The 24,820-nt window shown below is 39.5% G+C and overlaps 2 protein-coding genes across 25 annotated transcripts in view; one reads left to right on the top strand and one right to left on the bottom strand.

The window, feature by feature from the left end:
• The first annotated feature begins 1,586 nt into the window (after positions 1–1,586).
• Positions 1,587–24,720, top strand: NEXN (nexilin F-actin binding protein). Of its 13 annotated transcripts, none has more exons than XM_053984821.1 (14): positions 1,587–1,668; positions 8,403–8,484; positions 9,552–9,743; positions 9,882–9,963; positions 10,050–10,198; positions 11,562–11,603; positions 12,718–12,912; positions 12,992–13,165; positions 15,463–15,648; positions 19,688–19,888; positions 21,195–21,416; positions 22,477–22,662; positions 23,201–23,558; positions 24,476–24,720. In XM_053984821.1, the coding sequence occupies exons 2-14, from the start codon at positions 8,458–8,460 to the stop codon at positions 24,496–24,498; spliced, it is 2,037 nt and encodes a 678-aa protein (XP_053840796.1). In that variant the 5' UTR covers positions 1,587–1,668; positions 8,403–8,457; the 3' UTR covers positions 24,499–24,720. The 13 variants fall into 13 exon arrangements, with proteins under 13 accessions (XP_053840796.1, XP_053840794.1, XP_053840801.1 ...); XM_053984819.1 differs by lacking the exon at positions 1,587–1,668 and adding an exon at positions 2,038–2,144 and having other exon boundaries at positions 8,407–8,484; XM_053984818.1 differs by lacking the exon at positions 1,587–1,668 and adding an exon at positions 2,040–2,144.
• FUBP1 (far upstream element binding protein 1) overlaps positions 9,595–24,820 on the bottom strand; it is a 38,445-nt gene continuing 23,219 nt past the window's right edge. For 10 of the 12 annotated variants that reach the window (XR_008438297.1, XR_008438299.1, XR_008438294.1 and 7 more), the window contains one exon: positions 13,525–14,935. Coding sequence is in view for 5 of the 12 variants with exons in the window: in XM_053984829.1 (XP_053840804.1) it covers positions 14,918–14,935 (18 nt within the window). In the remaining 7 variants the exon portion in view is untranslated. Of the gene's footprint in view, positions 9,673–13,524; positions 14,936–24,820 lie in introns of those variants that run through there. The other 2 variants (XR_008438293.1, XR_008438298.1) reach the window with 2 other exon arrangements.

Raw genomic sequence — 24,820 nt, 5'->3', positions numbered from 1 at the left:
CAACTGTTGCTCATATAACTGTATCTCAAACTTGAATTTGAACAGTTCTTGAAATCTCATGCAAAATCATTTAATATGGGAGGAATTTTGATACCTGTTAGTCATCCTGAAATTGGAGTTTGCTGCCTGAAATCAACAAAGAACAACTACTACAAAATTTACTATATACATTTAAAAAATATTGGATGGGAGCAGCTTTTGGGCTGTCCAGTTTCACTGTATACAGCTGTTACATTGTAACAGCCAAGCTGTTGTCTCTCTACTTGGTTTTAGGAGACAAATTTTTTCAGGCTTATTTCCAAGACAAACGGCTGTACTGGGTTCCAGTTGTGGATTAAGACCTCCTTTATGCAGTAATATAAATAATGAAATAGAGGACATACAGAGTCTAGCCCCTACAGCTGTAAAGGGCCATGTGTCCGTGCTTTGAACTGCCCAGATATGTTGTATGTGTTGCATGTTTATGTGTTCATCTGCTCAAAGCGGGTGGGTCCCTGGCAGTCAGAAGCCCCGACGTGACTCCTGTGCTTCAGTACGAGAGTGGCACTGGGGGAAAGTGCCTGCTCTGTCCTTCAGAAGGCAAACGCCTTTTGTGTTTTAGCTTTGATAGCCGTTGTTCAGATCTGCACAGCCTAAGGTCATGTGGTTATTGTCCTAATAGTGATAACCCAGCTGAAAGTTAGGCTCCAGTCCGGCAGACACAATACAAGAGAGATAGGAAGAAGAAAGTTCTGCACTGGAAACCTTGCGACTGAACACGTAGGAAAAGTGTCATCTTGAAGCAGGAAAAGGAATGTATTCAGATGTAATAAAATCACGTTTCTGCCTCTGCTTTGTAAAGTTCCCAGCGACGGGCGCTGCTTTGAGCCACCGCGCTCTGCCTCTCACAGTCTGGCACTAGGGAGATTCCTCCCCGCTCCATCAGCGAACTGTCACATTACTATTATTAGTTGATCGCTCTCCATGTGCCATTAACCGACCCGGGTCCGGACCGCCGTAGGTATAAAACCCCGCGGGCCGGCAGAGCCGGCGCAGCGGAGCGCTCCCTGCATGCGGGGCCGGGGCTGCGGTGGCGGCGGTGAGTGGGGCTGACCCGCGGCTGCCGGGCCGGCGCAGCCCCGCCGGTACCGGGCCGGGGAGCTCCGGGCCGGGCAAAGCCGCGGTGCTCGGGACCGGTGCGGGCGGGGCGAAAGCGGGCGGCGGCGGAGGCTGCGGGCGGTGGGTCCCGGTGCGTCCCCCCGGCCCGATCCGCGCAGCCCCCGCCCGCCGCTCGCCCGCTGCCCTGCGGCAGGGCCGGCGCGGCCAGGGACGCGCAGCTGAGCGGCGGCCTCGCCGCCCCGGTTATTTATAACTCGGTGCTGCTTCCAGCCCAAAATTAGCCTGTTGGCCGGGCTGCTGCCTGCGGGGAGGGGGCTGGCTGGCTGCGCCCCCCGCACGGCCAACGAGGGGCCGGGCACGGCGCGCCGAGCCGCAGGGCCGGGGCCGGGCCGGGCCGGGCCGGGCCAGCTGCCGCGGCGCGGGGCTCGCCTGGAATGCGGGCGCCGGGCGCGCGTCGCGACTTTTATGGAAAGTTGCAGCGGCGGAGCGGCGGCCGCAGCCAAGGGGCGCTCGGCAGCGCAGCCCGCCCGCCGCCGGAGCGCCCCGAGCCGCAGCGCGGGCAGCGCACAGGTAAGAGCGGCTCCGCCGCCGCGGGGCACAGCGCGGCTCGGCCCCCCCGCCCCGCTCCCCTCCCCGCCGCCCGCAGCTGCCCCGGCGTGCGGCGGGGCCGGGGCTGCCTGCCCGGCCCGCTGCCCGCGGCCGGAGCCGCGGCGGGAGCGCCGTTTCCTCTCGCCGCCGAGAGCCGCTCCGCTCCGCCGGCGGCCGGTCCGAGCGCAGCCCGCAGGGCTGAGGGGCAGCCGCCCCTTCGCACCGCGGCCGCGGCGGGGAGGGCCCGGCCGGGGCAGCGCCCGGGGCCGGTGTGGCCGCAGCCGTGCGGGAGCGGGGCGGCAGCGCCGAGCGGGGCCCGCGGGGCCGGGCCGGGCGCGACCGCAGCGGTTTAACCGAAGGCGCTGCCCTGCGCGGGGCTCTGCCCGCCCGGCCCGTGAGGCGGCCCGGGGGACGCGGAGCCCGGGAGGGCCGTCCTGCCCTGCCGTGAGGGACCCGCGGTGAGTGATGTGCGGTTCATAAAAGTTAGCTGAAAATCCCGTAAATCCCCGATTTTCAGAAGCCGCTACACGCAGAGGAGTTCAGGTCTGTTGGTGTGGTCTTCAGCAGCGCGGCATACTGGATTCGTCCATTGGTTCTGCTTCACTCTGAAGTGACGGCTGTAAAACAGAGTGGCTCGGAAGAAAGTATTTGGCTTCTGTGACAGCCTGCAAATTAGTTATTATCACGTTTGTTTTAGGTAAATAAGGGCTTCTTTTAAGCCAACAAATATTGAAAAAAGCATGTTTAATGAAGCATGTTAGAATTTCAAAAATTAATCAGCAAATTGTTGCGTGGTAGAAAACACAGTAATCTTAACCTTAGATCTCAGGTCTTAAGAGATATTAGATCTCCTAGAAAATTGTCCAATGAAATGAAATTATGAATTATAATTAGTCCTATAGGAGGGCCAAGTGCATTAATTAAGGAGCATGCAGAAGTATGAGACTATGACTGGTATATGTAGAAAGAACAGTCTGGTGAAATACAAGAGCTGGGTAGATGGCTTAAGACATTAATAAGGAATATTTTGTCTGACTGCATTTGAAATGTATTAGATGAGTAGTTTTCTCAGCGAAGGAAGCCAGGCAAGCATTGATGTGGTTATCCAGCTTTGGAACTCCTTTCAGGAGAACCAGTGCCGTGGTCAAGCTGGCTGCAGGAAGGCAGTGCGGAAAGCTCATGGCATTGGGAGAGCGGTGTAGGAGGCAATGGAAGTGACCCTTGCTGTGCACTGAAGGCAGCTGTACCTGCTCAGGTGAAGGTGGTACACATGATGCAGCTTTTTACAGGCATCAGCAGCACCAGCGGGTAGGGCTGCTCAAGGAGAAGCAGCAGCATGCCTCTAGGAAGGCCTGGAAACCTCTGCTTTGGGGCAGAGGCAGAGCTCAGACCATGGCCACTGTGGGTGACCACCCCTGCTTCAGTCTGAGCTGGCCAAGAGCATTTCTGAGAAGAGGCAGAAAGGCTGTGTCCTGTCAGCAGGGAAGATACAAATTGCAATAGCACCTCGTGGCCAGTGTTTGTGTTACCTTGGTCTCTGAAGTCCTGTCATTGAAGTCAACAAAGCACTGGGTTCATCTTCAGCTGCTGTGACGCAGCGGGGAATGGAGGAACTGTGGCATGGGGCAAAATATCCTGGTTTGTCTCTTGGGAACCTCAGTCCACAATTTACTGCCACTTCCATTAGGATCAGCAGATACCGTGGAACATGAAATCATGGGCCACAAGATCCCAGCAGGACTTCCCCATTACCAGAGCAGTCCCTGAACCCCTACTATGTTTGTTCTGGAGCCTGTGTACCCCATAATAGTAGAAGAGAATAAGGAATCAACAGACCTGTTGTACAGAGAAGGGTGATCACCTTCTTTAACAGTTGGGCTGAATGGCATTGTTGCATTAGGAGTGTTTATAGCTGTATAAAACAGGCATCCTTTATAATATGTATGTTTTTTATAAATAACACCCTATCTGCAAGGAGTATTCTACAACAAAATGAGGCTCTCAATAAATGTTGAAGTGTCATAAATTTAAAGATTGAGGAAAAGATTGTGTATGAAAAATTATCTGGGTCACTTGTTGGTAAGCATGCTGGTCTTTAATTATGAAGGCTTAATGAAGGAAATACAAGTGAGTGGAAGTAGTTCTGCATTTTGTATTTATACAAAAGGAGAAGTTTAGACAGCTGGTATTAATTGTCATAACTCACTGGCTTCAGTGGAACTGATGGTTGATGCCAGCTCAGGATCTTCTCCTAAGCATGATAATTTTAGTATCTACTTCAGTATCTGTAATTTGGTGCAACAACTGGTGGTGTCATTCCAGAGCAGTTATGGGCAGGACATAAATGATGACTATTTCCCTTCCTCTGCCCAGTTCTGTTTGATATTTTATTCAATATTTCAGCGCTGCAGACTGTGTTTGCCTCTGCTTGGTGCTTTGGCTGCAAGCAGTGAGTTTCCAGCTCTCACAGTTTGGTTTTCTTATATAATGGAGACTTCCCTGCAAGCAGATCACAAAGAGGAGACAGATGGTAAACGTAACTTAGACCGTGCCATGAAGGGCTTATTTATAACTCACAGTACCCAGTAGGAGATCGGGGGGCCCTTTGAAAGGAGAAATCACAGAGGAACTGGACCTTTTTTTAAAGTCCTGACTTCATACTCCTATTGTAAAGAGTGGTGTTCAGTTCAGGGAAATGATGGCATTTTTTTGTGTCTCATGTGAGGATGTTTATCATGCCCCTGAAAAACAAGAATTTTTTAAAAGAAAGTGAATTTCATTATTTATTATAAAGGTTTTTTATTTTTTAATCTGGTTAAAGCTGCACATTTTTTTTTTTTATCAATTGAGGACTATGACCTGCTTTCAGAAATGGAAATTAATTAAATTTAAGGAGATAGATTTTGGAACTTGTGAGCCATCAAATTTTCTGTGTCCTCTTAATGGTTTTCTTTTTTGACTTTTTTTGCCCAAAGTAAGATTTTAGGGAGGCTGTATGAAAAGTTGAAAAAGTGCTATGATCATAACAGATCGAGGCATATCTGAGCTGATTGCTTGTCCATTTACAGTAAATGAGTAAGATGTCTGAAAGCAGTAATTCATTTTTTACAGAAGATTTCTAATCTGTTGTCTGGTTTCCTATGCATTATTGCTTTTGTATTAAATTTTCACTTGAACTCTCTGCATTACAGCCAGTCAAGTTAAGTGGCATTTTCTGTTTTTTCCAGTTCCAGAGTTAGGACCATCGCCCACTGGACACAGGTTAAATTTTTCTTGAGGAGCGGACCTTTCAAAGGGACCCTGCAGTCTGGTACTTTCAGTATAAAACTCGTAACACCAGACTAACTTTATCAAAGATATGCCATTTAATTGTAGGAAAGATAAAATGTAGAGAGAAAAAAAAATTACAGTATTTTCAGGTGCATGCTGGAGTGATAAGACTGGGTCAGCAAAGGGTAACAAGCTGAACTTCTTTTTTGACTACGGTTATGTTCAAAATTATCATCTGGGATTTTTTTTTTTTTTGAGTGGGAAGCTTCAATGAGGAGCCCTTACAGCTTCTGCTGAGGTATATTGATCTTGGGAAAGAAAAGAAAAGAGGAGTCTGAATATTAAGATTGGACAGCACTGTAATAGGAGAAACAGTTTCTGAAGTAAGGAACTAAACAGGCAGGCTCGCGTTGCCTCAAAAAATAAGAGCTGCTTTTATTAGATGAACTCTGGGAAAATACAAAACAAGAATACATACATATAAATGGCCAATTTAATATAACTAGTTCATCTCAAAATGGAATTAGTAGGTCAAGGTTTCTTGGGTTGGAAAATCTATTACTGCATACTTCTGCAAAGCTATTGGCAGATGAGGAAGGCACTGTTCTTCCACGACTTGTAGGTGTCAGGACTTCCTGATGTAGCCACTTGGGCCTTCTCAGCACCAATTCATTGACTGGGACCCTCTCCTGATGGTGAGGCAGATCCAAAGGAGCTTCTGTCTGCAGTGGTTGTTCCTGAAGCCGTGGTCACTGCCTCACAGACCCAACCCAAAACTCAAGGAGTGCTTCTTTTTTTCTTCAATATTTTGATTGTCTTTATTGGAAATTACTCATCTGCCCTGAGGGGTGCCTGAGGCAGGGTCCAGCTGCTCATCCTGCCCAAGGTTTAATGGCCATGGAGAGGGATGGAAGTGCACACATGGGTGGTATCATGTTTAGCAGTGTGCTGGTGCTTTTTATCAATATCTTTTAGCATCAGAAGTGGAGGTAGGATGACTTGCAGAGGCAAAATGCCTTAAAGCCAGCTGGCTAACCTTCAAACATATTAGAGTTAGTGATGCCAATGAACTGGAAAGTAGCCTAAAGTAATAGCAGATATGGCAGTATTCCAAATGGCAGAAACATATCTGCCATCTTGAGGGGCCACAGCCTGTTGGACTGGCACTATTTTGGAAATTCAGACAGCAGGAATTTGCAAAGAAAATTTCTTCCAACATTCACATTTCTAAGGAAAATTTCAGATTTTTTATCCCACTGTCAAGAGGCTCAGGTAATTGGAGCTATCAGAAAGGTTCAGGACAAAGCCTTGACTCAGGAACATCATCTTCTTCTTACAATAAATTGCACATAAAAAACCAGACTTTGGAATAGTCAGTTTTCAATGACTTTAAGATGAAGCCCTATCCATGGGGTACATTGCTATGGTCAAGATTAGTGGAGGTGTTGAGGTGAGATGGAATTTCTTGTGACAGATTATCTTTGAGTCTTCTCTGCTCCAGCCCCATGTCAAGGGTAAAAGGTCTCTGAGTCCCAGGTTACTTCAGTGCAAGGATTGCACTAATTCATGACATTCCTTTGTTTTCTGATGGGTTCCTGCAGTACACCTTTCAGTCAGCTGCTCTATGTCAAGTACAAGGCTAAAGGTTGCCAGCCCCAAGTGGGGAAGGAGCCATTAAAAGAGCAGAGTAGCAAAAGAAGAGAACAGACAACTTTCTCGAAGACCTGATTATAGAAATAAGGAAATTAAAGGATTTGAAGCAGTTTTAAGGTTATACTGATCACAGTGGGGATTTTGCTTACATGCATAGAAGTCAGCTAAAGCTTAAAGATATGTGCAAATCCTGCATAGTGTACAAATGCAAGGTAACGCCTATAGGGACCCTGAGGCTACAGAATGCTGATGCAATTATCTGCCTTTCTAGACTCCACACAATTCCAACATGCCACTGCTGACCTGAAACAATCTCAATAGGAACTGCCACTTAGTGATTATATGTTCATATGTTCACAAGTGAGAAACTGAAATACCTTGGATTCCTATTAGTCTACAAATGAAGGAGTGGGTTGCAGTGGTGTGTCTTTCCATACTAACTGGTTGAAAGGGAACACCAAAGTGCTCTCCAGAACATCTCTATTGAAGCCAAATTTGAAGAGTTTAGAATCTGTAAATCAGGGCAAGCGTTGGTAGCTAAATGCTTTTGTTTTGTATGTTGTGACTGCTTTCATTGGGAAAAACATCCCCAAGATCTCTTAAGAATCCCATTCCATCTGTGTAGCTACAGCAGTGCCAGTGAGCACTGGTGACGTTGGTGTACTTTTGAAGAGTTTACATGAAAACAACTCTCAATATTACTTATTTTTAAAGTACATAAATATTTCTGTGTTTATAATCTGTTTGCAATTAACGCTTAGAGAATTTGAAAAATAAGAGCTTAACTTTCTGTACCGTGAAAATCCCTGACTTCAGCTCCTCTAAACCACAGGTGAGAAGTCCCTTCCAGTGCTAAGCTGCTTTTCCAGTATTTTTGCTTAAAATCTTTGAGCCCCTTATTTGCACCATGTCTGGCACAGAGTTTTTAGGCTTTCCTGGGACCCAGAGGATCAATACAATACAGACAGCAGTAGCACTGGAGTCACATCATGACTTCCTTCCTCCCATGAGCTCTGATAGACCTGAAGCTGAAGAGAAAAAGAGAAAGTGCCTTTCTGTTAGCTTCCTAGTATATAGTGTACTTTACAATTTCTAACAATTTTCTTCTAAAAAATGCTATGTAATTTCCAGAACACAACTAAATTATACAAATGCTTTATCTGTATGTGGCTTACCTATCCCATTTCATAGTTTTTAACACTACTTATCCCTGGAGAACAGTCCTGGCAGAAGGGACAGCATCACGTTGTACCCGTGTGCTGGGTGAAGGGCCGGAGATGCAGCCGCCGCTGTGGCAGCAGGGGCTCCCCCAGCCCACCTCTCCCCCCGCAGCCGCACAAAGGCAGAGCAGCGGCTCGGGGAGCCCGGGGGCTCCTGGCCCGAGCTCCTGCCCAGCTCCCGCAGCCGCAGCCCCGCTCACAGCTCGGGCCGGGCGGGGCCCGGAGCTGCGGGACGTTCCTTGGGCTGCCACGAGCACCGGCAACAGCAGTTTGGCAACGAGCAGCACGGGCAGCCAGAGTTTGGCTCCGAGCTGTTTGTTTTTTTAAAATGGAAATTAGAACCCAATACCTAGGACTATATAGAGGAGTTATGAGCATGAATAGTGAATCATAAGCTTGTTCTTTTAATTACCGTGGTATACTTAGAACCTATTCATGTCTTCAAAAGCCCCAGCGGACCAACTGAAATTGTGATACATCAATTTCAGCCTATGCAAACTTATTTACAGGAAGATGGTTAAAGCATCATTTAAAAGGAAAAGAAAGGAATGTAACTACAACTGTTTCTTTCAGGTAGAAACTGAAAGCCATCTTAAACATACCAGGTGCAGAGCACAATACAGTAACCATGAATGACATTGCACAGAAAACTGAGGTATGTACCAATTTTAAAGTAATCAAGGCAATGTAATAATTTACAAGTGATGCTTGCAAAAGTAATAATTACAAATAATTGTAAAATACAATTATACTGGAAGTCTGCTGGTATTGCCATTATTTTTAGACAATGAAAGGGGATTTGTTAAGTAGCTTAAGATTTGATGGAATCTGTGAACTATGTTCCTACTAGAAAAACATGAAGGAGGAGGGTGAAATATGAAGAAGTTTTAAATGTTGGTGGCGAAATCCTGGGCAACATTTACATATGATGCTAAAATGTAAATATATACTAGGCTACTTCAAATATTTCCTCTTCTACATAGACTTACTGAGTAGCAGGAACAAAAACTTCTGGTGTAGGTGGAAAAAATATAAAACACAGCATGTTTTTAGCCAGTTTTCTCAGTATTACTTTATTGAGAACATTCCCGTTGTCATCACTGTAAAAAGAAAAAAAACTTCACAGTAGTTCTGAAAGTGGGAACCTTTGGTGTTTGGACACCCACAGAGTCATCACTGGCAAAGAAGTGTCCATTTGCTGTATCAGCATCAGAGCCCTGATGGTCCAGCCATCTTTGCACTTCGTAACAAAATCTCTGGGCTCCTGTTTTTTTTCTAGATATTGAAAAAGTAAGCACATTGCTAGCTTTAAGTTAAGAAATACTACTCTTTATTTAAAAACTATAGATGGCTGTTGAAGCATTGCAGAAAAACTCTCATATGTATTGTATTATGTATCTATGTCTTTATATCTCTTTTAAATGTTCAGGGCAGAGAGTCTCTTTGGTGATTGCTTAAGACTGAAAGCAACAATAGAAATCTGTAAATAATTTAATAGTTTAATATAATGCTGAATGTTTTGGATTTTTTAATATTTATACTATTTATGAACAAATACACTGATGCTTAACTGATGATGGCTCGTGGCACGAAGTTCATAATCTCAATTGCACTTCTGTTTTATGTTCTTACATTCTTTCTAATCCAGTCTATCAGAATATTTCTGTCCATCTGTTTCAATTTTCTTTTTCTTATCTTCATTTCTCCTATATCTTCACCAAGATTCTGCTTTCTTCATCTAAACCCGTCCAAAAGTCCTATGTGCCCAAGCTTCACAAGGGTGATGTAAAGGATAAATTTGAAGCTATGCAGAAAGCAAGGGAAGAAAGAAATCAAAGGAGATCTAGAGATGAAAAGCAAAGAAGAAAAGAACAATATGTTAGAGAGAGAGAATGGAACAGGAGAAAACAGGAGGTTATTTTCTTTGCTAATATTTTGTGTTATAATATTTAATATTTTATCTGAAAATGTATTCACATTATTTGAAGACAATAATACTGGGATTTCATTTAAGTTATAAAGACAGTTTACTTTCTGTGTTTCACCAACTAGATGAAAGAACTGCTTGGATCTGATGAAGATGATGACACCAAACTATCTAATACAGAAAAGGGTTATGTTCCAAAGCTCATAGGTAAGAGAAGACTGACTTTAAAGGCCACAGAATTCCCTGGGTAAGTGTTAGAGGGAACTGCTGAGCTGTGCATTTCATGTCCACAGGAACTGTTAAAGGCAAGTTTGCAGAAATGGAGAAGCAAAGGCAAGAAGAAGAAAGAAAAAGAATGGAAGAAGAAAGAAAGCGCAGAATTGAACAAGACATGATTGAGAAAAGGAAAATTCAAAGAGAATTGGCAAAAAAGGCACAGGAGGTAGGTTAATCTGATCACAACAGTCAGGATGTAATTGTAAACAGTAAATACTAAAAATGTTTTGTATTGATCAGAAAGATTTCATCTTAAGATTTCTCATAGTAGAGATTCACATGGGAGATGCTCAGTGGGGTGGAAGTGAGATATCATGTTCAGTCTTCATTTCTTTACAGTAACAATTTTCTTGTAAGCTCCACAGTTGAGTTGCAGATGAAACTGGGCAGGCATAAACCTGGTAGGAACCAGGCACAAATGTTGGTGTCATATGCATATAAGTTTACTAAACTAATTTGAAAATGTTTATTGTATTTTATCAACTCTTACTTTAGACAATGTGTCCTTGTAAGTTAGTGAATAGAGCTCAATGATACAGGAACTAAGGCAAGCACAAAGTAGTAAGAAAACGTCAGTGGCAGGTAAAAATGAGACAACACTAATGCAGTAAAAATAATAAATCATGAAGATCCAGATCATGTTTTATTCCTCTGCCAGTTTGTGAATCACATCATTGCATGCATATCTATATATATATGTATGTATGTATGTATGTATAAAATATATGAACAGACTCCAACTTCTATTGATGCCAAAAAAAAAAAAAATCTGTCTTTTGTAGAATTTTGTGAAGGGATATCAAACTTAATTCCTTTTGCAAGTTTTCTTCAGTGCTGCAAATACTGCACTGAGAGTAAAGATTTAAATGATAGACTAAAAATATATGCAAATTTCTATTTAACCAAATCATAGTAGTACTTCATTTAGTTTTTAATTTGTTGTACGAAATGGAGTGCTAGAGAAGTCAGTTTTTGGATAGTCTTTTCTACTAGAACTTCTTACATTGTTAAAACCTTATTTTTAATTTGCATTGTATCTAGTATATATTTAATCTACCCTGCAAGGCAGAAATGTAGAATTTTATAAAGTATGTCAGTTTTAGGCCATAACATAGGCACAGCACAGGAAGTAAGCACAGCATTAGGCTTTTTTTCAGGAGCTGAGTGAAGACAATGTAACTTGAATCTGAAATGATCAATGACTTAACTTTAGATTTTTTTTTTTTTTTTTAATTTTATACGATTCTGGAATGTTTAAATGAAGAATGGACATCTCAAGTACTGTTCTTGGTTCAGCACTGTGTTGAGAATGCTTTAGCAGACTGTGTGGGATGTTTTATGTCTTCTTGCCTCTTCCTCGACAAGCTGACCTATCTGAAGTATTCCAGCAGAGCCTCAGTCATTACCACCTCTGTGAATTTATGTGCTACATACATATCACTGATACAAAAAGAATTTCCAGTTCTATGTTTGCAACTCTAAGGCAAAGAGCCAAATTAATGTAATCATATGAAATTCTCATTTAATAGATTGATGACTTTAACAATACGGGAACTGAATCAGCAGCTGAGGTAATCAGATTTTCTTTAAAGAAATGTTCACCTACATTTTTATTCACTTTGTTTTATTATTGTAATTTGGGTTGGGAAAACTTAGAAAACAGCACAGAAATACCTAATTAAAGTTCAGCCAAGGAGCTAACAAATTTTTGATGTATGTGGAACTATCTCTCTACTTGAAGTCAACATACTGAAGTCTGAAACAGAGCCTGCACTATGAATACTTTGTGGTTAGTTAAAAACATCTAAAATATAAATATTCAAAGCCACCAGAATTATTTTATATATACTTGGAATTACTCTTTTAAGTCCTCTGGCTTTGCAAAGAATTATCTTAAAAGCTCTTTGCCTTAAACTTGAAATTAAAGGGGGATTCTGACAATATACAGATGTTTGAACACCTCACTCAGTTAACTTTGTTATTTTTTTTACTAATATACCATACGGGTTTTGATTTTAAGTCTTGCAAATAAATGTTTCATTTCAAAAAGCTGGGTCCAAAGGTCGTATTGTTTTTCACTAACACAAGAAAATCACACTCCTACTACAGTTTTGGAAAGAAAAAACTAAACCTGCAAATTCATCAGTTTTAACTTACTTGATAGGAGGGAAAAATATGGGTAAATTATATTTTGGCAAATAAGTTGTAAAAATAGAGTTGAAGCAGCAACATCCTTCAAGAAACAATTACTGTACCTGACAAATTACATATTAGAAATGACAAATTACAGAATTCTGTGTTGAGCTATTGGCTTATTCTAGCTGCGGTTTACTATCATTTACATAATAAATATAAAACTGGAAGTAGAGTGTGGTTACAATTGCTGTGTATTCAAAATTACACCTGTTCTTTCCCAAACCTTGAGTTTTTATGGCTAACAGTTAATGAAAATCTATAAAGAAATTAAGGAGTTTGCCAGCCGTTAGGTTTAAAATATAATTCCGTTCTTGATACTCTTCAGATATTAGAAGAAAACAAATGACTTTATTCTTGTGGGTAATATTCAATACAAGTAAATCTTTTGGAAGCTTTGGTGCACACAGGTTAAAACAGCAGGTTCATTAAGAAATGACTCTACCTAGAAGTCAAGTTTCATGAAAATGTAATAAATATATTTTTGGACAGGAAGGGGATGATTCACTGCTAGTTACAGTAGTGCCTGTAAAAAGCACCAGGACATCTGGGAAGATGAAAATAATCTCTGAGAACACAGGAAAGGAGAGAGCAGAACAAAGAAAGACACAGGATGAAGAAATGAAGCTAAAATATGAGGAACAAAACCAGCTCCTTAAGGAACCCAAGTGCCTTTCATTTGTCCAGGTAAACCAGTCATCCAAAAATACCGATATAACAGATATTTGTTCCTGTAAGATACAACTGTTTCATTTTCCTTACACAGGGTGAAAATGAAAACACTGAAACTCAAGAGCCTCTGTCTCCTGGTAAACTGAAAGTCACATTTGAAGAACTGGAAAGACAAAGACAGGAGAATCAAAGGCGGCAAGCCGAGGAAGAAGCAAGGCAGCGTTTGGAAGAGGAAAAACGTGCCTTTGAAGAAGCCAGGCAGAGAATGGTGAGCACATGTTTTGTTCATGTTGGTACACAATTTGCACATTCTTTCCTGTATGTGATTCTTCTCTTTTCTTATTCCTTATCTTTATTTCAAGCTGTTGAGAGTCTGGAAATGAGTTTTTGAAAGACATTTTTGACCTTTGCTCTAACTCAGTAACCACACAGCATAATGCTTTAGACATTCTTTTAGTAAACCAAAAAATAACAGGTGTTTTGATTTTGCCAGCAACTTGATTTTTTTATCTACACTTTGTAGTATCTTAAGCTGTAAGCCTTCAAGAAGATGAGTGGCTGTCTGTTTTCTTCTGAAGTGGTTCAGTAACTGGTTTTTGATGCAAACATTCCATAGTAACAGAATGCTGTTTCTTATCCTCATATTTATTTGTAAATGTGATAGAAATATACACCAACTGCAACTTTTCTCTTATGAAAAAAGATTAAAAAAAAAAAAAAGACTGATCAGCTCTTTTTTTATGTACCGATATAAACAACAACATACTATAAATTACTAGAGGAAGTCCCCCAAATTGTCAGAAATGCAGCCCACAGATCCTGTTCTATATTACTTGGAAAACTGCCTCCATATGTGTTCTTTATCATAAGTCAGAGTTAGATCAGCTATAAACAGAGCTCACTATAGTTTGTTCTTTGATCACACTGAAGGAATCATACACTTAGTATTAACCTAACCATATAAAATAATTCTGTATTTCCTTATTTTTCCATACTCCAATAGCATTGTTAAAGATCTGTATTTGAATACTTCTCCCCTGTATAGTCATGATCACTGTGACCTTCTTAATTCACATACAAAATCACATACAAACAAGATTAACAAGAAATGAGATTTTAATCTTGCATAAAAACTTGGAAATTATTATTTATAGGAATTTGCTAGCTTTAACAGAGTATAATTATGCATGAACAGTCTTGGAAAAACAGCTCTAGATCACTATTTTAATTATATTTCAAAAACATTCAAGACATTTATATTCTACAGAAACAAACTTAAACAAAACCAACAATACAGAACTTCTAGAAAGCTGAAGCACACAAATTCCCAACTGGTCCATATTGAGAGATTTCTAGGTTTAGGCAGATACCCAAATTGTACTTTTTCATCTCCACCTCCAATAAATAACTGTTGTTTCATACCAATAACCTTGCTATTATATCAATAACGCACATTTTTCTTTATTGTTTGGGGCAAGGGATTCTAGTAAAGGAGAACAGAGAAGAAACTGAAGGAAAGTGAACTCCATGAAGTCACTTAGGTGTTCTAACTGAAGATTAGTTCACATCTCCCTTCCTTATGCTTATGCATTTATTTATCAAGTAATATGAAATAATTTACAAATTCTCCACATCAAAAGAATTTTTTTAATATGAAGCTGTACCTGCTGACCAGTGGTTGTCAAAATTTGAAGTAAACATTTTTCTTAAGAATTCAGCAGTTAATTTCCTTAAATTCTTAAATTTTTTCCCTTAAAAATTTCAAATAAGGATTTCTCTAATTCCCTTAATGGGCTACCCCAAATACCAGTCCCAGGGCTGCTCACAGCATAGAGATCTGGATTATCAGTACTCTGACAGCTCCCAGTCCACTTCCTCCATGAAGAGATAAAGTACTCTGGGATGTCCTCTGAAAGGGGTTCTTGATTGCAGCTTGCAAACCACAGGCTTCTCTTAGCACTTAAGTGTTCACTGGGGAGAAGCTATAGCGAGGACATCAGAGTATCTCAATTACTTTTCTTCAGTGATGATTAAATGTCTAAAAATAAAAGAAACAAAAATCTCAGTCTGGAATAATAGCAAAATGCTAACTGATTCAGTTTTGCTATAACACTGTACAGCATTTCTTTAAGTGGTGCACTGATGAAAGCAACTTCTATACAAACAAAAAGATTTGATGGTATAAACATATATGAAAATGATGTAAATAAAGAGAACAGAGAGTGATTTACAGTAAATGATCCAACAATGAGACCATAAAGTATGTACTTAACTGTTCAGCCTCTTCCTGGTTACACACTGTTCTTTGAATTACACACTCAACACATTTTTAAAAATTATAAAAGCTATGTGTAGGATACTGAAAATTTCTTTTCTCGCTCCCCTGGCTAGAACAAAGATTAAAATTTTTCTCACAGGAAACTAAGTCTTGATGCATTTTTTTTCCCCAAGGAGAAAACAGTACTTATAAAAGATCAGAAAGGAATGGAGTATTTACTTGCTATAAAGAATATTTTTTTGTTCGGGTAAGTGCTTCCTATGTTTTCCTCTCCCTATTCTCTTAAGATAAATGAAGGTGGTGATGAAGAATCGGAAAATGCTGTTAAAGAATTCCGCCCTGGTAAACTGAGACTCAGTTTTGAGGAGATAGAAAGACAGAGGAGAGAAGAGGAAAAGAGGAAAGCAGAAGAGGATGCACGACGACGCATAGAAGAGGAGAAAAGAGCATTTGCTGAAGCAAGGAAGAACATGGTATGGCATTTTGGTTTAGCACAAATTTAATTTTTACCTAAATCCCAATCTGGAAAGAAACTCTGGGAAAAACTTTTAAATAAAGTTAGGAATACATGCTTCAACTCCTTCATTATTTAGTTCACCTTACTATTTATTATAAGGTAATGGGGTAAACTAGTCAAATTCATTTACCAAAAATCATCAGAGAACAATCTCTCCTCACAGCCAGCCTAGAGAGGATTTCAGATAATTTAGTCAAAATCAAATATCATATCCAGTGGGTAATATTACACTAGATGCAACATATTTGGGAAGCAAAATGTTTCCACAAGGAGGGTTTGTTGTTTTGGGTTTTTTTGGGAAGAGCAATTTCTTTTATAGTTCCAAGTTTATTCCCCTACCTCTACAGGGTGTCCACCAGTCATCTCTTACTCTTAATGCAGAATTAATGGCAGAGTAGAAAAATGCTCACTGCAAGTATGAATCTTCCAGTCATCTGTGGCTCTTCAGGGAGAAAACATTAAAAGGCCGAACTCTGCTATTTGATGTTTTTAATTCTTGTTCAGAGAAAAACAAAAAATAACTTGTGGTGTTTACCATTAGAACACTTTGTAATACCATCTTCCCTTGACAAACACAGATTTCTGTCATATGCAAGGACTTCTAAAATTTGAAGGATTAGGATTATACTGGAGACAAATTTTCAGGGGCTTAGGACTGACATACACTACCTAAAAGCACAGAAAGATGCCTGATTTCAGAGGTTGGCAACTACTATTTATATTAAAAAAAAAAAAAAAGTGGCCACAGAGCTTTTAACTGTGGTCTTCATACATAGTCCAACCACTTCAAGATTCAGCAGGCTTTTTTGGGTATAAGCCAGTTACTTATTGGTGGATATCAGGAAATACAGCATTAAATTACATAAATATAAACTAGTGAAATAGTGTTTGTTTCAAAAGGGAGGGCAGGACCTGCCAGTCTAGAACTGTGGAATAACCCAGGCATCTGGTGGCATCTTCCTATATCCTCTGTGGCTGAATTGGGAAAGACCTACTGCATGCCCAATAACATTTTCTTAATCATTCAAAGCAATACTTGGGAGAGAAATGAAAACTTTGTACGAATACTGATACTGCCAGTAGGCCTCCCTCTGCCTGGAAATTGGGCCAAAGACCTGTGCTGAAAGACTACCTAGAGAAGCTACAATGTGAATTTATATTTGATACTGTACTGAAAAATAGTTTGTCTGTATCTCCAAAGAAAGAAAACAGAACCTAAAGCCACTTAAAAAACCCTCAATCCCACAATAGAATGCTACTGGAGACTTCTGCCACTACAGTTTTTATGAAAAGGCAGTAGAGTACTAAAGGAAGCACAGAATGCATGTGCTTCTCCTTCTGTTTTTTCCTGCTTTCTTGAGAAACTCTTTTTTTGGCCTGAGTGTAGCAAGAACCTAAACTCAAGTGTCCAGGCAAGAAAAATCTCACTGATAAACAGGTTGTAATCCATCAGATGCAGCACAGAGGCTGTGACTGCTCTACTTGCAGACAGTGAAAGTGGTCTGTAACTAAAAAATTACTAAATATATTTTCAGTATTTGTGCACTTTAAAGTTCTCTGTTAAGTAGCATCCTGAATATGAATACTACATTTTCTACTACTAACAGACTATAACTCTCTGTGTTCCTTATTTCCCATGGCTACAAAATGTAGCAGCAATGAAGATATGTCCTAAAATGTTTAAAAATATAATAGTCCTCTCTTTCAAAGGCAGTAAAAAATGAACATTAAACTGTTATTCCAGGAACTTTTTAATGTTCATTCACTTTAATTTAGTTTTGGAAGTGGTAGAAATGGTAGTATTGTGGCTGGAAAACACAAATGCCACCTCCTTTTGGATCTCCCTATTTCACATTTCCTTGTGCTATTTCCATGCTCCCCAGCATCAGTGTGATCACTTCTACACTGAAGCAGTTGTCTTTCACCCCCATCAATCTTTTTCTGGTAGAGACTGCAAAAAAAAAAACCTGTTTTAGCAAAAAACAAACAAACAAACAAACAAACAAAAAAAAAAAAAAAACAAAAAAAAAAACCAAACAAACAAACCCCCCCCCCCCCCCCAAAAAAAAAACCCCAAAAAAACCAAAACAAAACCAAAAAAAACACCCACCCAGAAACAAACAAAAAAAATCCACAAAAACAACCCACCTTTTCCTTGTTACAGGAACGTTTCTCACTATCAACCATTTCCACTTTGCAGAAAAAAGGAAGTATGGTCTGATTTCACAAAATTTGGCTAGAATATTTACTGAACTAACCACAGGGGTTTTGTGCATCACACAACTGAGCTAAATCCTTGTGGTTTTTAACCAGGGAGAAGGTGACTGTCTTTTCATAACTTAGTAAGTCAGAAATACAGACAGCTGTTAGTGCTTGCTCACATGCACAGCTTTTGAACTCTTGTGGGCAAATTCTGAATTGATGTTTCTCATGGTCACTTAGGTTTGGTATCTTCTTGAAGTGATGAACTAATGCACCACCAGCAAGAGACTTTCATGTTGCTTTGCTGATTTAGTTATGGGTAGCCTCTAAAACTATGGAGCATTGCTGTCACTATAGGAAAGAGATCACAGTTTTTTGTGTTACTTCTCTGTAACACAATTTCAACAAATATGCTCTGCTCATATTACACAAAGCAAATGAAGAAGGAATGGTGGTGCTGACGTCTAGTTGTAAGCTTAGAGGGAAAATCTGAGTAAAATCTGTAGTGAATAGCAGAATTTGAGTGGGATTGGGCTAAAAAACTACTGAAAGAGCTGTGGCAAATAAAGAGGATATGGGCAAAGTAGGCCAAGAGTGTGGTATGAACCAAGATGACACCAACAGCAGAGAAGGGTGTGGGTTACAGTGGAAGTAAGCAGCAATAAATATAAGTAGTGCCAAAGGCTGCTACAGAAATGTCAATTTTCTGTCTCTTTATAAAGACAGCACACTTTCTCAAATGGAAATAGTTTCTTTAATTATTTCCATCATTTGACTGATTAGGGCTGTTGGAAAACTGCTGCAACTGAGGGCACACTGAGCTCTCCCATGTTTGCCACAAGGCTTTTCAAACCTGTGCTGATCAAACAGTGCCAAAAGCCACATCATCCCCCAGTTCAGTACCTGACCAGTGCTTGACCTCACCTTTACCTACAGAACATTCCTGTTAAGACAATCTCTGTTAGTAAGTTTATATAGTTACATGGACATATATTCTTATTCATAAACTTACATTACAATTCCAGTATAACTCACTGTCACTACTGCCTGCTTTTGTAGTGTTCAGCTTTGTATTTTAGTACTTCAGCACATTCAGTCTGATAAAATATTAGTTCTTGCACTTGCTGCTTTGGAAATAAAGAAAACTGTCTTTCCTAGGCTCTACTATCTTACAAATTAGTCTAAAAGATAGGCCAGCTGCTCCTAATGCCAACCAAACCTAACCCTGCTCTGAAGCCAGACAAGGACAGGGAAAGGAGGAAAACCCTTGCTAGTGGGTGCTAAATCAATAAACTAGCCACATAACATAAACAATTTGTGCAAAAAGAAGTTTCTTCTGAATGTTCTGTTCAGTTATCCTTATTGGGAATATTAATACTGCTTTAGAACACAAGTATAATTCAGATTGCTTTAGAAAAAGATTACAGATAAATGTATTTCAGCATTAAGAGCAATGACATTTAAACACACTTTGTCTGAAGTAAAGAAGAATGAATTGCTTCAGGTGCTAAAGGTGCATTTAGAGGGCATCCACCCCTGCAGAGGGAAAATACTGCCTTTTAAAAAACACCTAGTGTTCATTATAAAAGTTTAATGTTGTAACTAAAGTCAAATACAAAGCCCCAAAACACTCTCTCCTCTCCCACACCATTAGAGGAATGCCCACAATAGCTCAGTGCACCTGTCTGTGCTGGGACAGATGTGACAAGGTAGTCACTTATCTTTATTTACCAGAAGTGTCTGAACAATGCTGTGGTTTCATCACAGATTTAATTAATGCTCTGAATTTCCAGCAGGTGCTGGATGATGAATCACCAGAAATGTTTAAAACCTTTTCTCAAGAATCTCTCATACCTGGTAAACTGGAAATTAATTTTGAGGAGTTGCTGAGACAAAAAATGGAAGAAGAAAAGAGGCGCACAGAGGAAGAGCGTAGGCAAAAGTTGGAAATGGAAAGGCAAGAATTTCAACAGCTGAGACAAGAAATGGGAGAGGTTTGTACATCAAATTCTATGTTAAGCATGCTCTGAATGAAAATAAAATGTATCACTTCATTACTAAAAGTTTAAGACTGGAAAGAAAAATTTCTCTGAAAGAAGTTATAAGTTAATACATTCAATATTATGTGAAAGGAAAGAAAAATAGAAAACCTTATTTGTAAAACATTTTATATAATGACTTTTTTTATTACTAATCTACCAGGAAAATGTGTTTATCCACTGCCACCTTTGAAGTAAATACAGTTACAAATTTGTAATTTGGTTTTGCAGTAATTTCTGAAAATTCTGGACTATAACTAAAATTATGAGATAATAATTATGATCTTGGGAGAACAGAAATATCTAGTTCCCAAAAGACAATACAAAAACAGAAGTAAAAAAGGGCAAAATTCTTGTTTTTCCTTAGAGAAATACTGTGCTACCTAATGAGAAAAATACAGTGGGCTCAACTTTTTTCTAATTGGTGTTTCAAGGGTTTGAAGACTGGCACAGTTGATTTCAAAAATCACACACAAAATCTACTTTACATTCCAAATGTTTAAAACTCCACATTGATGAACTTCACACTTCAGTGTGTCTGTGGGTGGCAATCCTTTATTATTCCTTTTTGAATGTTAGAGAACGACATTAATTTATTGTTTTATTTTTTTGTTGCAAAGCCCGAGCAAGCAGTAAAGGCTCTAGCTTGTGATGTTCTCAACTCATCCTGGGGAAGCAGGAGAGACAGGGACATCCAGCTAAAATGCATGTACATCTTCACAATCAGCCAGAAGTCATAAAAGGAGGGAGAAAAAGATCAGTAATTACAGCTTCCCATGTGGTTTGACTACAGGATCCACAACTGCCCTTTCTTTTCCAGCTATGACATCTTGAAATGTCATTTACTTTTTCATTTAGAAAAAGTATGAAAAGGCAGTATTTTATTTTTAACAAAATAGCTGTTATTTTAGAGGATTACTGGATATCATATTGCAAGCAAGTAGAGGTGAATTTTGGACTCAAGGTGAGTTTTTTGTATTGGTCTGTGTCTGGTTTTCTGAACCCATGAAGGACAGTTTATTGGCAGTAACCCTTGAACAAATGGCATATTCAAGCAAGGTATTTTAAAATCTGTGAGATATGACACAAATGCATTCATCATGAGATAACAAGGAAAAAAAATACAGGGGAAAGGTATCTGTACTGATTTCAAATAATTAACAGAACTGTAATGTACTGAATTACACCATCTGGGGGGAGAATAGGTAGTAAAAATAATTAGGTCATTTTCCATCTTACACATTCTGTAATTTCTGAACAGCTGGAAGAAGAGTCTGAAACTTTTGAGTTAAGCAAAGAGTATGAAGAATTGATAAAGCTAAAAAGAAGTGGCTCTATTCAGGCAAAGAACTTAAAAAGCAAGTTTGAAAAAATAGGACAATTGTCTCAAGAAGAAATACAGAAGAAGATTGAAGAAGAGCGAGCAAAGAGAAGAGCAATGGATGCAGAAATAAGAGAAAGGGAAGCTGAAAAATTTCAAGAGGTAAGTTGCATTCTGTGTATGTTAATGATCTACTTAACCAGCACACTAATGATCCAGGAGTGGACAATGCTGCTGCTTTCATCAAATTTTGCTGTTTCCAAAATTATGTTTTCCCTTCTTTCCTGTTCCCTCCCTTGGATGCTTAAGGATATCACACCTCAGTATCCCTTAAGAAACAGCACCAGTTTATTATTGGTGATTTGGTAATTCTGCTTTTCTGCTCAAAGCCCTGCAATTCAGCATTTTAACCTGAAACCTGTCAGTCTGAGGGCCTAAAACATATCTGAGAATTATCTATTAATCATCATCACCTGAACTGCTTCTCCTTCTGAACTCTTAATTCATTCTCCACTACATGAAATGAATAAAAAAATTCAATTACCAAGTCCAAACAATACCATTTGAAGATCAAGTCTGTGTCATGTACACTCACTCCTCAGGGTAGAGCAGAAGAGGGTGCCTACTCATCTGTACTTCAGACCAGAACCTTCAGTTTTTCGGAGGGGAAACCCCAAGAAATCAAGCTATCAGTGACAAAGTTGTCTGTAATCCTTAAGCTCAGTGTGAACTTTTGTGATGAAATGTAAAACTAACAGTATTAAGCCTGATCTGAGCTTCTGGCTCTTCTCCACAGGAGTCACTTCAGCTTCAGCTCAAAGCCTGTCCTATTTGTGAGCTTTTAATTTAATGACTGACACTCATTGTTTTTGTAAGGTCAACAGTTTTGCATGTTAAACCCACGCTAACATCATGGCAAAATACTCCAGTCACTGAGGAGTTACAATTGCCAAGAAGTGCTCAACTTTTGTATGAATAAAACTTTAAGAACATTTTTTTACATATAATTTTTGAAATTACTTTTGCAAAAATCTTGTCCTATTCTTGGATGAACTATTACAAGACTTACCCTATACTCTAACAAACCTGAAAAAAAACAGGTCTCTGTGTGGCTCTGCTCAGTTAAAAAAAACTCTGGGAACACAAAACTAGTTTTACTATCATATATATGTCTAAGGCAAAAATAATAGGTAAGCCGTGTTTTTAATTATTATTTCCCAAGGATGATGACGTAGATGTGAGACCAGCCATGAAATCTGAGGCTCCATTTACTCACAAAGTAAACATGAAGGCTCGTTTTGAGCAAATGGCAAGAGCCAGAGAAGAAGAAGAGCAGAGGAGGATTGAGGAACAGAAATTACTACGCATGCAGTTTGAACAAAAAGAAATCGATGCAGCATTACAGAAGGTATAAATTGCAAAACAGTATTTTCCAGTTGTGTCATTTAACTTAGCTTCTAATTACCACTGTAGGCAACGCTACCAGATACTAAACGAATGTTTTACTTCTTTTAGCAGGTGCTAGGAATTGCTAAAATAATAAAATTGCTTTTGGTGTTTGCACATACTCTCCATAGAATCAAAGAACGGTTTGGATTGAAGAGACCTTAAAATCATCTAGTTCTGACTCCCCTGATGTAGGCAGGGACACCTCCCATTAGTTCAGGCTGCTCAAAGCTCCATCCAACCTGAACACTTGATTACTTAACATAGTCTGAAAATGGAATTGACATTCATGCCTGTATTTTACACCAACATTCCAGGATTCTCATTAAAATGCATTTGACTGCCTGTGGCATACCCAGATTGGATGCACTGTTATGTACTGAGGACAGATGTGGAATTTCTTCTTCTCAGAAACACAGTAATGTGTAATCAAACATGTCACTATCAGTCATAGTGCTATTGCCACTTTAGATGTTTTAAATCAACTTATTTTACAACAGAAAAGGGAAGAGGAAGAAGAAGAAGAGGGAAGCATTATTAATGGTTCTACTTGTGAAGATGAGGATCAAGCTCGATCTGGAGCTCCCTGGTTCAAGAAGTCACTGAAAAACACATCAGTTGTTGACGGCGAGCCAGTGAGATTTACAGTTAAAATTACTGGAGAACCAAAACCTGAAGTTACATGGTGGTTTGAAGGGGAAATGTTGCAGGACTCTGAGGACTATCAATATATTGAAAGAGGAGAAACCTACTGCCTTTACTTGCCAGAAACCTTCCCAGAAGATGAAGGGGAATACATGTGTAAAGCAGTCAACAACAGAGGCTCAGCTGCTAGCACCTGTATTCTCACCATTGAAAGTAAGAGCTAGCATTTTAATTTGCTTATATCTCAGATAGTCTTCTGGCATCTTTCCTTATGAAAATCTAACTTCCTGTCTCTCTTAACCCTTTTTCTGTTTTCTAGCTGATGACTACTAATGCTCTACTTTAGCTGGAATCTTTCTTCCCCTCAACTTTCTTACTGCATCATCTCTTTCTCTGATGGGGCCAACTAAAGAAAGCAAGGATGTGCATTAATTTGTCATTCCTGCATCAGATAAGAATATACCCTTCAAATTGTGAGAATTCCCTACTCAATGCAAAAACTAGTATCAAAGGCTAAAAATTAAAAAATCAATGTATGAAAGATCAACTGAAGGAAAAAGCTGAATTACCATAGTGCTCCAGCATTTGAAGACCAACTCTTGCATAACAATAAAGCTGAATACACGATCTGGAACTTGTGTAGTGGTGTAAATCTATTGGTGTATCCTGCATGAGCACTGAATATTTAAGCTGTTTTACCTTATCCCAGAGGCACTGAACTGCCAAAGGAAATACTTACTGATGATTTTCAAAAACTCAAGTGTACTATTTTTAAAGAATAAAAGATGACGTAACTGCTCACCATTGTTTCAAGCAGCACAACTTCTTTTGTTTTAAAACAGGCTTGCATTGAAAATGTTCTGCTCTGATCAACCTATGCAACTGATAATCTCAAATAAAAACAATCTCCTTTAGGTTTGTAGTAGTCTTCAAAGTACCAACTTGCTTGTAAAACTCGTTATTTTTTTAATTGATTAAATGACACAAACAGGTGGTGACATTATGATTAGCTTATATTTGAAGCTGGTAAAAAAAAAAAGCCTTAAGAAGAATATTTTCGTGAAGTACCTATTTTCTCAATCTTAATGCATTAAGTTTATTGCCAGATTTCTAAACATTGTTTTCTTAAGGCTACAGTACTGCTTTTCTCTAAGACTTCCTGACATCAACATTCATGGCACTCTGCTAACACCCATCTGCACCATTGAGATGAAGCTTCAGGAGGAGTAATTCTACAAAAAAAAGTCACATTTTAAAGTACTCGTGTATAGACCTTGACATAAAGGCAAGGTAAGCTGCAGGAAATGAAATTTATGCGGTCATTTCAAGAAGGAATTTTCCCGTGCCTGAATCTTACTTGCAGCAGGTAACTGTATAAATAAAGTACTCTTTGGCCTCATTAAAAAATGGTAATGAGCTGCATGGTGTTTTGAATAACCACATAAACACTTTACTTCATTTTTTGTGGGTGATGT

This window comes from Vidua macroura, chromosome 9 (assembly GCF_024509145.1).
Source record: "Vidua macroura isolate BioBank_ID:100142 chromosome 9, ASM2450914v1, whole genome shotgun sequence".
Lineage (NCBI taxonomy): Eukaryota > Metazoa > Chordata > Aves > Passeriformes > Viduidae > Vidua > Vidua macroura.
The sequence above is the reverse complement of the archived record's forward strand: the minus strand, read 5'-3'. Positions and strand labels throughout refer to the sequence as shown.

What these genes read in the sequence shown, in the direction of transcription:
- NEXN (XM_053984821.1), top strand. Translation starts at nt 8,458, where the DNA reads ATGAATGACATTGCACAGAAAACTGAG. An exon ending in AAGAAGCCAGGCAGAGAATG is followed by an intron (nt 13,166 to 15,462) that starts GTGAGCACATGT and finishes TATTCTCTTAAG; the next exon opens with ATAAATGAAGGTGGTGATGA. An exon ending in TCGATGCAGCATTACAGAAG is followed by an intron (nt 22,663 to 23,200) that starts GTATAAATTGCA and finishes ATTTTACAACAG; the next exon opens with AAAAGGGAAGAGGAAGAAGA.